The following is a 17,008-nucleotide window of genomic DNA, read 5'->3' as shown; positions in this document are numbered from 1 at the left end:
ACAAGAAATATCTTTTAAAGAACATGTTTTTTTTTAATAAATCAATTCATTTGAAATCATATATATATATATATATATATATATATATTCAAAAAGAGATTTCATTTAACATGAAATATAGATATTGTTAATATTTGTAATAAATAATAAATTAGGTAAAAAACCTTTATATTTCAAATAAATAGAATTTTAATAAATAAAAAAACAAATTAGAAGGATAACATTATAATGTTATAATATAATAATACATTAAAATCGATTATTATGTATTTTTGGTTTTTATTACTCGATAATTGATAATTAATTAATTATTATTTTTTGAAATATTATTGTGTGTTGAAAAAAAAATTAATTATACAAATAAAAATATAATATACATAACTCGTTTTTTACTTTTTAAAATGTCTTTGTTTAGAAAAGTATAAAAGTAATAGATTTTTAATTTTTAAAATGTATTTTTAATATTACTGTATCAAAATTTAAAACTATATAAATTTTTTTAAATTAATTTTTTCAAAATCACGGCGGCCGGCCTTTACATTATCAGCTAAAATCACGGCGGCCGGCTCTTAAAAATATATGATCACGAAGTCTCCTGTCCTACATTCACTCTCTCCCATCGCCACCCACTACTAGAAAGAGGGGCAATTAGCAACGGAATTTAGCAACGGATAATTCCGTTGCTAAATTCAGTATCAGATTTGCAACGGATTACACATATATTAGTTTTTTAATATCAGCAACGGATTTTAGCAACGGAAAATCCGTTGCAAAATTTACGTTGAATTTAGCAACGGATTTTCCGTTGCTAAGTAAAAAATAATTAATTAAATTTTAATATAAAACCAAATTTACGAAGACCGTTGATAACATTTCCAAGGATAAAATCTCAACCGTTTATTCTTTGCTGGCTTTGGTAAATCGATCCGCACCAACTTCTCCCCCACACACCGAGATGCAAACAGATCGAGACCAAATGAACAAAACCAACAGGTGAAAATTAATGATCTTCCACTCTTCCACTCTTCCAGTCGATCTCCTTCGTCCCTAAGAACATCGATCCATAAGTGTAGAAAAATCACCCTCTCTCTTCATCGATTTGATTTTCCTTTTTCCCAAACATTTCATCTTCTTCGCGTCTTCAGGATCCCTAATTCTTCTCCTTCATCTGAACAAAATCGAACCAGACCCATCATTATCACCATCGAACATGCTGGTTTAAGGTATCTCATTGTAAACGGGTTGGGTGTTTCACGGTTTTCTTCAATAGTTCAGGTAAGTAATTAATGGTTTTTGTTTTTGTTTTTGTTTGTTGCAATTTAACTTGCACTAAAAATTTTTCACCCAACTTTCCCAATCTCAGGTTTTTTTTCTGTCATGTCGAACGATCTCGGTCACCTGTAACTCAAGAACACAGGTAACATTTTTTTTTTTCAATGCTTTGAATAATGGTTTTAGGCTATTAATTCGATAATATAGGTGTTTATGAAATGTTTTTACCATGATCTATAACGTAATTAAGCATGTGTAATTGAAAATTTATCAAAAACCCCCAATTTAATTTTTAGGGTTACGGTTCATAAATATTTGAATGTCCCAGCAGTTGAGCTATAATCATTTTTGCTTCCCTTTGGTTTCTTTTTGCCAGTAGATAGTTGTTTTCCCCCATGAGATACCTTCATATCATCGTGTAAGTGGGATGATTTTTTTCTGTTCAAACTCCTGTTTTGTAAGATCCAATGTTATATCTCCACATTTTCTCATCTCCTTAGGCATATAATTGTCTTTAAACAAAAACAAGGCTTTTATCACCTTTGCTCCCATTGTCTCTCGGGTCACAACATAATTTTTTAGAGCAACTAACTTTTCCAGTCAAAGTAGCTTGATAACACTCGAAATAGTGAAAGTTATGAAGGGTTTCAGATTAGAATTTAGGTCTTACAGGTACTGTATTATTGAATTTGATAGCAGTTGATTGGGCATGGTATTCTGACATCAAGATACAACCATGAGTAGTGTTTGTTTTTGTTCATTTAGTAATTTGTGTTCTTAAACCATGAGAGGAGAATGAATTCTATGAATACGCGCGACAAAATATTATAACATTACCATAATCTCTGTCAATACTAGTGCATTAGTGTAGTTCTTCATTATGTTGTTTGATCTTATCTGCTGCTGATCTGATGCCTTTTGTTTTGAAAACGAAGCTGGGTTAAGACATAAAGATTGATTGTTGATGATGTTCTTCTATCATAATATCAAACCAAATTCACATGATAATTTTTTGAAGTTAAGCAGATTCATAATCAGGTTACTGATTTCTGTGTTTCAGGTTCCTGTTAGATACCTTAGGTTTATTTCATTTGACTGAGTCTACATACCTATGCATTGATTAAGTGGTGTGTATTGATTCTCTTGTATCAAAATTTAAATATGCATATTTAAGTACTGATGTTTAAATGTTCTGTTTTTTGTCTTCCATTTGCTACTTTTAGTTGGATTCTGTTTGTATCCTAATTAGTGGCTTAATGTAGGCACAATCTACTGATTTATCGATAAAGCAAAAAATTAAAAAAATAATTAGGACAAGAAATGGTTTGGATTCTGAAGTGACTGTTTTACTTTAATGGAAAGAAACAAACTATTTCATCACAGATAACGTAAACTTCTTTACATTAAGACAAAAAAAACTGTAAAGAATATAGATTTTTTTTATTATTATAAGTGATAGTTTTTAATTAGAATGAAATATAATAATATTGTATAATTAGATTACGACAAATTAATGCAAAATATAATGATATTATAAAAGCCTTTAATTTCAGTCATCTTTGCTGTCGTTTCAAGTCTGAACAGAAGAAACCATGGATCATGTTATGAGTCTCAAGTGTTCTGTTTTTAGGTTAGATCTTAGAAGAAAAAAAATTGTTATGAGAAGACAATTGCCATGAAAATATGAAAACTAAACGGTACTTTAACTTGGATATGCTTTCTGTTTTTCATAGTTTAACTTAGATTTGTTTTAAAGACTAGCAATTGATAAAGCTGGATGGGTTTAACATACTGTTTATGTTTTTTATTTTTCCAGCAATATGAATGGCTTAATGGATCACAATATAAATCAATAGAGTTGGTTAAGTCTGATTGGGTTGCAACAAGGAAATCTCCACCTTCGGCCATTGATTATTGGGGCTTTGGTAAGTCTATTTTGCTCCATTTTTTGATGGTTGCTTAATTAGATTATGCTTAATTTGTCTACTGGGCATGCCTATTGTAATCTTTTCAATTACTGAATGTATTGCTGTAAATTAAAGCAATCTTTTCAATTAATGAATGTATTGCTGTATATTAAAGCACAGACGTCAATTGTTTTTCCTTCCATTTCATGTAGTAATAAATAAGAATTGGATTGAATAATTTCAAGATAAAAGAGACCTAAAGCAACGTTTTTTCAGGAAGAAATAAGACCAAACAAGATTCTTGATTTATTGATGCACATGCAACAATTAATAGCACCAATCTCTTTTGCTTTATTTGTTGAGCCATCAAAGGACACTATCTGTGGGTGATTTTCGTTTTTCCAAGCTTATATTGGAATTCCCGAAGACTACAGTACTGTGTGGATGTTAATGGGAGCACACGTATAACCAGTTTAACATAGAAATAATAATAATAATAATAAGAAAAAAAACAATTCTTGAGTTTTGAGAACCAACATCTATGGACATCAAGCAATTACCAGTCTGCTTGGTCATTAAATTATATGCCATATTCTAATTAGTTAGGTAGGTTTTTTTGTTTTTTTAATAATCAAATCCCCTCTTTTCATGTGCTTTATTTATAAGGTTTACTGATGCATATCAATATTGTGAGGGATTTCGTTTTCAGGATTTGCTTCAAACTCAAGGAGGTTTCTCTCGAGATAACCAACTTGTTTATGGAGGACATAATTTATATGGGAGTCATGGGAGAGTTGATGGTGATGATGATGATGTGAACATTAGAGATGCAGATGAGGGAGACGGTAGTAATGTGAGAGGTGTATGTGATGAGGATGAAGATGGTGTTCCATCATATCACGGTTCAACATCTTCTCCATACAATTATGATCAAATTGTGAAAAGGAAGGGTTTTGACACGCCAATGGATCCAATAACAAGAAAAAAAGAGCTTTGTTTGTATGGAACAACAGAGTAAGTTCAACTTTTTAATAACTAACTGATTAAGGTTATATTTTCAGGTATGAAAAAAATCACTTATTATTGTATAATTATTTGTTTAATATAAGTTTGTTATTATGTATTTTCAGGTTCAATAATGCATCATGTGGACGTGCAATTGGAGATATTTTGAGGTCCAATTTTAAGGGAGCATGGCACTCTTGGGAAAAAGTAGATTCCATGTGCAGGGATGAACTTTTTAGAGAGTTTAAGGTAAGAACCAACACTAATTGCCATAATATTCTTTTTAATTTTGATCACTTTAATGTAGCATTATGAAAATTATCAACTGAATAGCTATGACTGATTTGTGTTATAATTTGTTCTTATTTCTTGTTTACTCTTTAATATCATTTAATTTCTTTAGTTATTACATTTTCTTGCAAATTCTGAACAAGATAACACAATATGATTAATTATTTATATAATTTGAAATTTTGTGCACTCTTTTTACTTGGTATATATATTATTTGGTAGAAAAAATATTCCTTTTCTGAGGAAGATGAGTCGATTGTTCGTAATATTTGGGAAGATAAGGCTAGGATAGCTTTGAATCAACAATTGACACGAGCTCGCAAGAATGCCATGGCAAAAGAAAACACAACAAATATTATAGATTGCCTTGATAAAGGTCCTACCTGGATAAACAATGATGATTGGAATCAAATGATCAAAGATGTTTGGTCCACCCCTGAATTTCAAAGGAGGTCTGAATCTGCTAGGAGGAATCGATTATCCCAAACAGATGGCAAAATAAGCACTCATTCTGGAGGAACGGTGTCATTTGCATCATATCGAGCTAACATGGTAAGAATATATTTTTTTTATGCTTAAGATAATGAATTAAAATTTATAAATTTATCTTTTATAATATTTATTAATCTTGAAAGCAAGAGGAAGCTGGTGGAAAAGAACCTCCATGGGATGATGTCTTTTCAGCTTTGCATCAAAGTACCAAGCAGTCTGGTAGCTTCGTCGATAACAAGTCAAAAAAAGTGGTTGTATGTATTTTTATTTGATTATTTCTTAATATAACTCAAGTATTATTTAACATTCAAATTAATTTAATGTTGCATGTATTTTATTTGTAGGAAAATTATAAAATGGAGATGATTTCAAAGTATGGAACTGATCGGGAAAATCATCCTTCATTTGATGGAGCAGCTTGGTGTGCGGCTTCAGGAGGAGTTACAAAGGGTAGGGTATATGGTGCACCTCGTATGCCAAAATCTATAGTTAGTCCAAGCTCTTCATCACATTCCTACTCGGTGGAGTCATCATATCCCAGTTCATCATATCGAGCATTGCAAGAGGAGATAAAGAAAAAAGATGATTTGATTTTTGCAATGAAACGGCAGATGGATTCCATGCAAGAATATCTTGTGAACAATCTTGGATATCATGGCGGGACATCAAATATTGATCAAGGTATGCCATCACCTTTGACTCCATCAATACCGCCACATATGGCTCCTCAAATAATGACATCTATGGGTCCCACATCTCAACCAATTTATCGACCTACACCTCGACCTTTATATCCTGATCAACAATATCATGGTTCGTCTTCGCAACCAGAACCATAATTGTATCTTTTGTTGTTTTTTTTGTATTTGAACTTAATTGTATTAATGCAAGTTTAACTAAATTTTTATAATATGAATATTATTTTTATTCTATTTTTTATTAATTATTGTTAATATTAATTTATGTTGGTTATATATATTCTACAATTTGTAAACTACCCATAAATAAATAAATAAATTAATTAAAAATCATTTTAATAAATAAATAAAAATTAATTTAATAAAAATATAATAATCCAATCACCAACGGATTCTCCGTTGGTGATTGCAACTGATGCCTGCATCAGCAACGGATTATCCGTTGCTGATGCAGGCATCAGCGTGCATCAGCAACGGAGAGTCCGTTGCTGATGCATGAATAAGCAACGGATTTTCCGTTGCTGCGAAATCAGCAACGGATTTATCCGTTGCAAACAAATCAGCAACGACAAATCTGCATCCGATTTGTGCCGTTGCTGATTCCGTTGCTAAATTGTTTTAGCAACGGATTTCAGTTGTATTTGCAACGGAATTGTCCGTTGCTAATTACCATATTTTTTAGTAGTGACCTCCGCCCAGCAGCAGCACTAGCACGACCAAGGCCACCTCCAACTCCATGTCCTCTAAGCAAAGCTAAGCTAGGGTTTTAGATGATAGAGGAGAAGTTGATAGAGAAAAAAACATTGAGAGGGAGAGAGAGACAACACGTACTTTCAAAATATCAAATGTTCTCCAGACCAGATCTATTAATAAACTATTGTTGTTGCTTTCACTACCATAATCCATCCACATTGAAGAAAGCGAAACTGGGATATCTCTCTCTAACACACCCTAATAGTAATAACTAGAATTAGAATTTAGAGAGACAGTGAGACAAAAATATGGGACTAGACAACTTCACTGCTCAAAAGAGAGCTAGCGGCGGTGGAGCAGCTGGAGGCTTACCCACAACCACCGCCAACGGAAGAGCTCGTACAATGTTTTCACGGGGGAGGCAGATCAACAAGACATTCAACAACATCAAAATCACAATCCTCTGCGGCTTCGTTACCATCCTCGTCCTACGTGGTACTATCGGCATTGGAAACCTCGGTAGCTCCGACGCTGACGCTGTGAACAAGAATCTAATCGAAGAGACAAATCGGGTCCTGAAAGAGATCCGATCCGACAACGACCCTGATGATCCTGCCGACTTGGATATCAACCCCAATGCCACCTACACTTTAGGCCCCAAAATATCCAATTGGGACCAGGAACGCAAGGTATGGTTGAGTCAAAACCCAGAATTTCCAAATTCTGTCAATGGCAAGCCTCGGATTTTGCTCTTAACCGGGTCTCCACCGAACCCGTGTGATAACTCGATTGGAGATCATTATTTGTTAAAAGGTATAAAGAATAAGATTGATTATTGTAGGATTCATGGGATTGAGATCGTTTATAATATGGCTCATTTAGACAAGGAACTTGCGGGGTATTGGGCGAAATTGCCAATGATCAGGAGATTGATGTTGTCCCACCCTGAAATCGAATGGATTTGGTGGTTGGATAGTGATGCAATGTTTACTGATATGGTGTTTCAGATCCCCTTATCCAAGTATGATAAGCATAATTTGGTGATTCATGGCTATCCTGATTTGTTGTTTGACCAGAAGTCTTGGATTGCCTTGAATACTGGGAGTTTTTTGTTTAGAAATTGTCAGTGGAGTTTGGATTTGCTTGATGCCTGGGCTCCCATGGGTCCTAAAGGGCCCATTAGAGAGGAGGCTGGCAAGATTTTGACTGCCAATTTGAAGGGAAGGCCAGCATTTGAGGCAGATGATCAGTCAGCTTTGATCTACTTGTTGCTTTCGCAGAAGGATCAGTGGATGGATAAGGTTTATATTGAGAATCAGTATTATTTGCACGGGTATTGGGCAGGTTTGGTGGATCGGTATGAGGAGATGATTGAAAAGTATCATCCAGGATTGGGTGATGAGAGGTGGCCATTTGTTACCCATTTTGTTGGGTGCAAACCTTGTGGGAGCTATGGGGATTATCCAGTTGAGCGGTGCTTGAGAAGCATGGAGAGAGCTTTCAATTTTGCTGATAACCAGGTCCTTAAGCTGTATGGATTTGGTCATAGGGGATTGTTAAGCCCTAAGATCAAGAGAATTAGGAATGAGACTGTGACTCCATTGGAGTACGTAGACCAGTTTGACATTCGGCGTCCAGTTCATGGCAACAGTGGATCAAGAAGCTAGCTAGTGAAATGTGTTCAATATGTCATAATTGTAGGTAATGTAATTTCTCAGTCAAAGGCTGGTTTAAATTTGATAACACTTTCAGTTCAATCAATTTTTGCTTTCTATAATGTCGCCATTCTGCTTCCGAGAACAACAGGGTAGAATTCTTTTATTAACTTGAATTTCTTTCTCTGCTATGTTTGAGTGATCAATTAAGGGGGAAATTATAATCAAAACTGCTGTCTTTTGTTTCCTTTTGTTGTTTATCTTCCTGTCATTTTTTATTGTTAGTTTATCAATGGCATGTTCTGTTTGATTTCCTTTCCTTTCATTTGTCTCTTACCTTTCTGTTGAATTGAAATGTCAACAAATTCATCCCTTTTCTTTTTCTTTGTTTGCGAAGTTCATTATTAATTGGCATATGGATCTGTTGACAGAATTTTGGTGGGAGTTTTGCGATTCAGTTAGCGAAAATGGCAAACCCACCACAATTCCAAAAAGCTCTTAGTTATCATACCTTTCTAGGGTGCTGTTTTTTTGTTGAAAAAAATCAGTTTAGTGTATTTTGGAAAAGCATGAGTTTATTCATTTGAAAGTGCCTTTTGTTACTGTTTATAAAAGAGAAATTATTATTGGAACCATGTATTTCAGTAGCATTAATATTTTATCAATTAAATTATAATTCCTTTTCCATCTCAACATCAAAGGTGCTTCCAATGGCGCATGTCATCAAAACCTCTTCCTGAAAGCTTTCCTATGACAAAACGAGCTACTTTTTTTCTCCACTGACAGCAAAACATGGACATTTAAACTTTAATTAAGTATGCCTGGGGATCTTTTATTTTTCTGCACTATAAAGGCATTTGATGTGCTGCTATTATACAGAACTCCCTGCCTTGATTCATCCGTCTGTTACCCATAGCATTCTTTTCCCAAGCCATGTGGTTTAGAGTTTTCCTAGCTCTACTTAAGTACCTTAGATCTTTCCTATGAAAAAGTTTCAATATAGTATGATAGATTGCAAACGTATCCTTCAGAGAGCAGTGTCAACTGTTTAGTTGCTTGGCCCTTGGAAATCTCTACATTTCCCTTTTCTTTTTCTCAAGAGTTTGATTTGGGTTACTCATATTTTAGACTGTTCTCAATGTGGTTACATAAGATATTTATACAAAAATATACAAATCCATGGAGATTTCATTATGTGGTTATATTTCATATGGTTGTTGTTACTTCAATTCCATTGATGCTTTGCAAAAATATACAAATCTACATCGGATTTTATAAGATGCATTGAATAGGAAAATTACCCATGTAACAGTTTGCTAATATCTATTTTATACTATGATCTGCACATTAACCGATTTTCTTTTTCTTTTTGAAGTCCATAAACATGCATACAGTTTTTGTAAGATTCCTGAAGGTTGTGTGCCCTCATGATTTAGTGAAAAATCGGTCCATACGAACCTGTGCAGCTCGAATACTTATACTAAGGCAACATACCCGCATTGAATAGCCATATTCCTGTGAATATATATCACATACTTATAGAATGTTTCCAAAAATTTAAGATAGATCTTGTGTGCATGCTTTTTATATACTCGAAGTCACATGTGGATGTACATGCATCTTAAATACCATTGTAATATTTGGAGAGGCTTTATCTTACATTTTAACCGAAGCAAAAGCTAGGAGTGTCTGGGGAGTAGGGACCTAAAGAAGCCGGCAAGATTCTCCCACTGGAGATGCTGTGGTAGATTAGATCTTCCACCACCCAAACCACTCCGTGATTCATTTACAAAAACAGTGTCTCAGAAATGATCTGCTAGGGGAATCTTAACTATACTTGATAGAGTCCCGAGGAAAGTACAATTTTCAATAACTAATAACACAGATGTTTACCTTGTCCGTTGGAGCAGATTTGCTGGTAAAGAAGGATGTTGTTTCTATTGTCTTGGAGTAGTTCATTTTCAGTTGCAGCAGTCCTCTGTTCCATTCGACTTATAATTAATGCTGTACATTTATTCTTTCAGGCGTATAATAATGAAGGTTTTGGCAGGTAAGAGTATTTGGTGACTAGAAGGAACCAGGTAATGTCATTTCTAAACCATCCTGCATCCACAGTTCTATTCTGCTTTGCCTTCCAGTGTTGGAGAAAGAGTTCCCATTGAAAGTTTTATGGCCATGGCCAGATGTTGGAAGCATGCAGCCATGGCCCAAAAAGGGTGAAGAGACCTCTAGCTTATAATTCAATAGGACATGCAGGCAAAAAAATCTGTCTTTGTGTGATAAGGGTTCTCCTCCTCGACCATGCTGGAATAATTATCAGTATTTGGCACTACAGTTGGAATTTTAAAAAATTTTGATTTTTTTATTTTAAATTAATATGTTTTTAATGTTTTTAAATTATTTTAATATGCTGATGTTAAAAATGATTTTTAAAATATAAAAAAAATATTATTTTGATGTATTTTGGAATGAAAAACATTTTAAAAAATAACTGTTATTATACTTCCAAACAACTTGAATTTGCAAAAAAGACATGCTTTTCGAGTGCCTGTTTCAGGACTTTCTTTTTCTTTCTTTTAACAAACAACATTAACTGCATATTCATTGGTATGGGGAAATCATCAGATGGAATACAATCAAGCTCACATGTAGCCAGTGTGATATACATAGATTTAGATTTTGTTTGATATATTTTTGCAAATTAATTTGAGGTATCTTTTTTTAACTTTTTATTCATAGAAAAATTATAAATATACTTAGTTTGAATATTTTTTGCTTTATCTACAAAGTTATTTAAGATTCTAATTTAATAAAAACTTTTAGCTTTTAATTTATGAATTCTACTTATATTATATCTTTCCTTCAAAAAAAAAAAAAAATTTACATTATAGAACTGAGTTAAAATTTAAATAAAAAGTTAAAAATAACTTTTGATTTAATCCAAATAGGTTCTACTTATGCTACATCTTTTCTTTCTTTCTTTCTTTCTTTCTTTAAAGTTGATTTGATTCATTTTTATTAAATATACTTCAAATTTAGAGTTATTTTTACTCTATTTCGCTCCAATGCATTAAGAGCTCTATGAAATAACTTGTACATACCACTCAATGAGTTCTTTAATTCGTAATCAGTTTCTTACCTTCCCTGAAAGTTTCCAATATGAGAGAATTGTTGAAAAAATACCTTCTGAAGAAGATCAGGAGACGTTGCTGCCGCAGAAGATTAGAAGATTTTGTTGTTGAAGGTCTCTACTTGAAGACCAAGGCTCCGTTTGTTTGCAGGAAAGTGAATTCCTTTTGGAAAGTGAATTCCGGGGAAAGTGAATTCCTGGAAAGTGAATTCCGGGAAAATATTTTCCGATGTTTGGTAGTGTTATGGAAAATGAACTGGAAAACACTTTCCAGTGTTTGGTTATGTCATGGAAAATGAGTTGGAAAATAACTTATTAATATTTTATTTTTCTCAAGTTTATTAAAATAATGAGAAACAAATCTTACAAATTAAAAAGTTGAATGATAATGAAATTGAAAAAAATATATAATTTAATAAATTATCTCAAATAAAACAAATAATAATCAAAATAATAGGGATCAAATGTAAAAAATTTTAAAAAAATGAAAAATGAAGAAATTAAAATAATAATAATCAACATTTCATAAATTATTTCAAATAAAATAAGTAACAGTCAAAAGAATGAGGATCAAATTTGATAAATAAAAAATTTCAATAAAAAAATGATAAGAAAAAAGCAAATAGCAATTATAAAAATAAGGACCAAAGTTAATATAAAAATAAAATTTTAAGAGATGAAATTAAAAAATAAATATTCAAAACAAAATATATATAGTAATCAAAAGTTTGAGGATCAAATTTGATATAATCAGCAAATAATGACATTTCTAAATTTTTCACAACTTTCGGAAAGTGTTTTCCCCTCAAAATTTTCAGGAAAACACTTTCCTGAAAACCAAGCCAAATTTTTCTTTTACTGGAAAGTGTTTTCCATTGACCAACTTTCCTACTGGCAAACAAACACAAGAAAGTTTGGAAAGTGCTTTCCCGGAAACCACTTTCCGGAAAACAAACACAGCTTTTCCGCTGAAAACCAAGTCAATTTTTTTTTTTTACTAAAATTGACCGGAAAGTGTTTTCCGTTGACCGGAAAGTGTTTTCCGTTGACTAGAAAGTCTTTTCCGCTGACCGAAAATTGTTTTCCGTTGACCAACTTTCCTAATGACAAACAAACACAGGAAAGTTTGGAAAATGGTTTCCCGGAAACTACTTTCCGGGAAACAAACAAGGCCCAAGTCTTTAGGAATAAATCTGATTGTATTTGATTTATTTGTTTTTATGTAATTTTTAAATTTTATAATTTTTGTTGCAAACTAAAATTTTATCTCTATTTAAGAGTGTTTTACAATCAATAAAAATCATTTTCCTTATTTTTCTTCATTCTGTTATTATTTATGTTCATGTTCTGCATTTAATGTAAAACAATTAACAAATTGGTATAAGAGCTATATTATCTTGAAGGACTTCTGAGTTGAGAGAACCAAAACACAAACTATTCAAACTATAAATAAAAATAAAAAAGAACACCACAAATGGAAATTGATTCAATCTTCTCAACGGTTCACCATCAATCTTCAATGGTGATAACTATGAAACTTGGGCCATCAGAATTACAGTTCATCTTAAAGCTTTAGATATCTGAAAAGCTATAGAAGAAAACCATGTTGTACCTGATTTACTTGCAAATCCAATAATCACTCAACTAAAGATACATAAGGAAAAGAAGACAAGGAAGTCCAAAGCTAAAGCTTGCTTCTATGTTGCGGTGTCAAATATAGTATTCACAAGAATCATGAATTTGGAATATGCAAAAGGTATTTGGGACTATCTTAAAAAAGAATACTAGGACAATGAAAGGACTAAAAATATACAAGCTCTTAACTTAATTAGAGAATTTAAAATGCAAAAAAGGAAGGAGATAAAAAAACATAAAAAAAATATGCTAATAAATTACTAAGCATAATAAACGAAATAAGATTTCTTGGAAAGGAATTTTTTGATGACCGAATTGTGCAAAAAATACTAGTAACCATGCGTGAAAAATTCAAGTCTATGATTTCTTTATTATAAGAGTTAAAAGACTTAACCAATATATCTCTTGGAGAATTGTTTAATGCTTTACGGTAAGAGCAAAGAAGATTTATGAGATATATGGAAACAATGCAGGGAGTTTTTCAAGCAAGTGCTTAATACTCAGGAGGAGGCAAAGACAAGAAATTCAACAAGAAGAAAAAGACTGAAAATTACAGAAACAAGGTGGAGACATATCCACCATGTTCTTACTATAAAAAAAAAAAAACAAATCATAAGTAGAGAAAATGTTGATGGAGACCAAACATTAAGTGTAGAAAGTGTGGCTAGATTAGACGCATTGAAAGAATCTGCAGATCATAAAAACATGAAAAAAAAAATGAATCTTGTTGCTCAACACCCCGAAAAGGAGCAACTGTTTGTTGCATCATGTTTTTCAACAAGCAACAACTTGAGTGATTCCTGGTTAATTGACAATGGTTGTAATATTTGGAGAGGCTTTATCTTACATTTTAACCGAAGCAAAAGCTAGGAGTGTCTGGGGAGTAGGGACCTAAAGAAGCCGGCAAGATTCTCCCACTGGAGATGCGGTGGTAGATTAGATCTTCCACCACCCAAACCACTCCGTGATTCATTTACAAAAACAGTGTCTCAGAAATGATCTGCTAGGGGAATCTTAACTACACTTGATAGAGTCCCGAGGAAAGTACAATTTTCAATAACTAATAACACAGATGTTTACCTTGTCCGTTGGAGCAGATTTGCTGGTAAAGAAGGATGTTGTTTCTATTGTCTTGGAGTAGGTCATTTTCAGTTGCAGCAGTCCTCTGTTCCATTCGACTTATAATTAATTTTGCACGTTTATTCTTTCAGGCATGTAATAATGAAGGTTTTGGCAGGTAAGAGTATTTGGTGACTAGAAGGAACCAGGTAATGTCATTTCTAACCATCCTCCATCCACAGTTATATTATGCTTTGCCTTCCAATGTTGGAGAAAGAGTTGCCAGGCTATGTTCATCGGATGTTATATCCCATAGAAAGTTTTTTGGCCATGGCCAGATGGTGGAAGCATGCAGCCATGGCCCAAAAGGGGTGAAGAGACCTCTAGCTTATAATTCAATAGGACAAGCAACCCTTATTTTTACTACACTCCTTAGGATATAAAAATAAAAAATATATATTATTTTAATATGTTTTAGAATAAAAAATATTTTGAAAAACAATCGTTACTACACTCCCTTTTTAAATATATTTGGCTTGAATTTTTTTTACTTTATTTAAAAATTTATTTAAGATTCTAATTTAATAAAAACTTTTAGCTTTTAATTTATGAATTCTACTTATATTATATCTTTCCTTCAAAAAAAGTTAAAAATTTTTACATTATAAAATTGAGTTAAAATTTAAATAAAAAGTTAAAAATAACTTTTGATTTAAATAAAAATCATTATAAAATTGAGTTAAAATTTTAATTTAATCCAAATAGATTTTACTTATGCTACATCTTTTTTTTTTCTTTCTTTCTTTAAAGATTTGATTCATTTTTATTAAATATACTTAAAATTTAGATTTATTTTTACTCTATTTCGCTCCAATGCATTAAGAGTTCTGTTAAATGACCTGTACATACCACTAATTAGTTTCTTACCTTCCCTGAAAGTTTCCAATATCAGAGAATTGTTGAAAAAATACCTTAAAAGCTGCAGAAGATTAAAAGATTTTTTTGTTGAAGGTCTCTACTTGAAGACCAAGTCTTTAGGAATAAATTTACTTGTATTTGATTTTTTTTAAAATGTAATTTTTTTTTAAATGTAATTTTATCTCTACTTAAGAGTGTTCTACAATCAATAAAATCATTTTTCTTATTTTCCTTCATTATGTTATTATTTATGTTCATGTTCTGCATTTAGTGTAAAACAATTAGCAAATTGATATAAGAGCTATATTAAGAGAACCAAAACACAAACCAAACCAAATTACAAATAAAAACCAAAAAGAACACCAGAAATAAAAATTAATTCAATCATCTCACACGGTTCACCACCAATCTTCAATGGTGATAACTATGAAACTTGGGCTATCAGAATAATAGTTCATCTTGAAGCTTTAGATCTCTAAAAAGTTGTAGAAGAAAACCATGTTGTTCCTATTTACCTACAAATCCAACAATAACTCAACTAAAGATACATAAAGAAAAGAAGACAAGGAAGTCTAGAGCTAAAGCTTGCTTATATGTTGCAGTGTCAAATATAAATTCACAAGAATCATGAATTTGAAATTTACAAAAGATATTTGGGACTATCTTAAAAAAGAATATTAGTACAATTAAAGAACTAAAAATATGCATGCTCTTAACTTAATTAGAGAATTTAAAATGCAGAAAATAAAGGAGATAAAAAACATAAAAAATTATACTGATAAATTATAATAAACAAAGTAAGATTTCTTGAAAAGGAATTTTCTGATGACTAAATTGTGCAAAAAATACTGGTAACCCTACCTAAAAAATACAAGTCTATGATTTCTTTATTATAAGAGTTAAAAGACTTAACCAATATATCTCTTGAAGAATTGGTAAATGCTTTACAGTTACAAGAGCAGAGAAGATTGATGAGATATATGAAAACAATGTAGGGAGCTTTTCAAGCAAGTGCTTAATACTTAGGAGGTGGCAAATACAAGAGATTTAATAAGAAGAAAAAGGTTGAAAATTATAGAAATAAGGTGGAGACATATCCACCATGTTCTTACTAAAAATAAATAAATAAATAAATAAAAAATAAAAAAATCACTAGTAGAGAAAATGTTGGTGGAGACCAAACATTAAGTGTAGAAAATGTAGCCAGATTGGAAACATTGAAAGAGTCTCCAGATCACAAAAACATGAAAAAAAAAAAGTGAATCTTATTGCTCAACACCCCGAAAAAGAGCAACTGTTTGTTGCATCATGTTTTTCAACAAGCAACAACTTGAGTGATTCCTAGTTAATTGACAATGGTTGTATAAACCCATGACAAATAATGAGGAATTGTTCAAGAAATCTAACAGAACTGCTAGTTTCAAAATCAAAATTGGAAATGGTGATTATATTATTGTCAAAGGCAAAGGAATTGTAGTTATAAACAGTCTGTCAGGTTTGAAGTACATTTTAGATTTATTATATGTGTTTAACATTGATCACAATTTGTTAAGTATTGGACAACTTATGAAGAAAGGTTTCAAAGTGATATTTAAAGATAAATGGTGCTTGATCAAAGACTAGGTAACAATGTTTTTAGAGTGAAAATGAAAGCGAAAGGTTTTACTTTAAATCTTATGGAGGAGCATAGTGTTTTTTTCCATAAAAAACATGTAATGATGAATTGTGGCATAAAAAACTTGGGCATTTTTCATCATGTTGGGCTAATGTATATGCAAAAACACAATCTTGTAAGAGGTTTCACAATTGAAGAACATATCAACCAACTGTGCAACGTGTCTATATGGAAAGCAGGCTAAACATCCTTTCCCTCAAACAACATGGAGAGCAACACATAAACTCCAACTGGTACATACAGATGTTGGAGGTCTCTAGAGAACAACTTCATTAAATGATAGCAAATATTATATAATCTTTATAGATGATTATTTCAGATTTTGTCGGATTTTTTTTAAAAATTTCAAATTTGAAGTTGCTAATATATTTTGAAGTATAAAACAGGGGTGGAAAACCAAAGTGGATGCAAGATTTAGACATTAAGGTATAACTCTCGGAAATTGACAAGCTGATTTTATGGTCCTTATCAAATTGAGCAACGAATTGGTAAGGTGGCATATAACAGCTCTCGCATTCATTCAGTCTTCCATGTTTCATTGCCGAAAAATAAAGTTGGAGAACCCACTGTCGTTACAA

General features: G+C 32.0%; 2 protein-coding genes and 1 long non-coding RNA gene across 3 annotated transcripts; all 3 read left to right on the top strand.

Annotated features, from left to right (window-relative positions):
- Nucleotides 1–1,101: 1,101 nt before the first annotated feature.
- LOC140956201 (uncharacterized) lies at nucleotides 1,102–3,489 on the top strand. Its single transcript, XR_012171323.1, has 3 exons — nucleotides 1,102–1,275; nucleotides 1,364–1,417; nucleotides 3,089–3,489. It is a non-coding gene; the product is annotated as an uncharacterized lncRNA (long non-coding RNA).
- Nucleotides 3,490–3,720: 231 nt separating this feature from the next.
- On the top strand, nucleotides 3,721–5,889 carry LOC140954371 (uncharacterized). The gene is made up of 6 exons (XM_073403703.1): nucleotides 3,721–3,731; nucleotides 3,846–4,193; nucleotides 4,310–4,433; nucleotides 4,698–5,027; nucleotides 5,111–5,221; nucleotides 5,312–5,889. The coding sequence occupies exons 1-6, from the start codon at nucleotides 3,721–3,723 to the stop codon at nucleotides 5,804–5,806; spliced, it is 1,419 nt and encodes a 472-aa protein (XP_073259804.1). The 3' UTR covers nucleotides 5,807–5,889.
- Nucleotides 5,890–6,327: 438 nt separating this feature from the next.
- LOC118029006 (probable xyloglucan 6-xylosyltransferase 5) lies at nucleotides 6,328–11,462 on the top strand. Its single transcript, XM_035032764.2, has 2 exons — nucleotides 6,328–8,059; nucleotides 10,038–11,462. The coding sequence occupies exon 1, from the start codon at nucleotides 6,667–6,669 to the stop codon at nucleotides 8,023–8,025; it is 1,359 nt and encodes a 452-aa protein (XP_034888655.1). The 5' UTR covers nucleotides 6,328–6,666; the 3' UTR covers nucleotides 8,026–8,059; nucleotides 10,038–11,462.
- The last annotated feature ends 5,546 nt before the right edge of the window (nucleotides 11,463–17,008 follow it).

This window comes from Populus alba, chromosome 12 (genome assembly GCF_005239225.2).
Source record: "Populus alba chromosome 12, ASM523922v2, whole genome shotgun sequence".
Taxonomy (NCBI): domain Eukaryota; kingdom Viridiplantae; phylum Streptophyta; class Magnoliopsida; order Malpighiales; family Salicaceae; genus Populus; species Populus alba.
Note: the sequence above shows the minus strand (reverse complement) of the source record. Positions and strands in the feature narration are given on the sequence as shown.

Excerpts from the sequence above, each read along its gene's own strand:
- LOC140954371 (XM_073403703.1), top strand. Across the intron at positions 4,194-4,309 it reads TGTTTGTATGGAACAACAGA|GTTCAATAATGCATCATGTG; the intron begins GTAAGTTCAACT and ends ATGTATTTTCAG. Across the intron at positions 4,434-4,697 it reads AACTTTTTAGAGAGTTTAAG|AAAAAATATTCCTTTTCTGA; the intron begins GTAAGAACCAAC and ends ATTATTTGGTAG.
- LOC118029006 (XM_035032764.2), top strand. The coding sequence starts at position 6,667 with ATGGGACTAGACAACTTCACTGCTCAAAAGAGAGCTAGCGGCGGTGGA.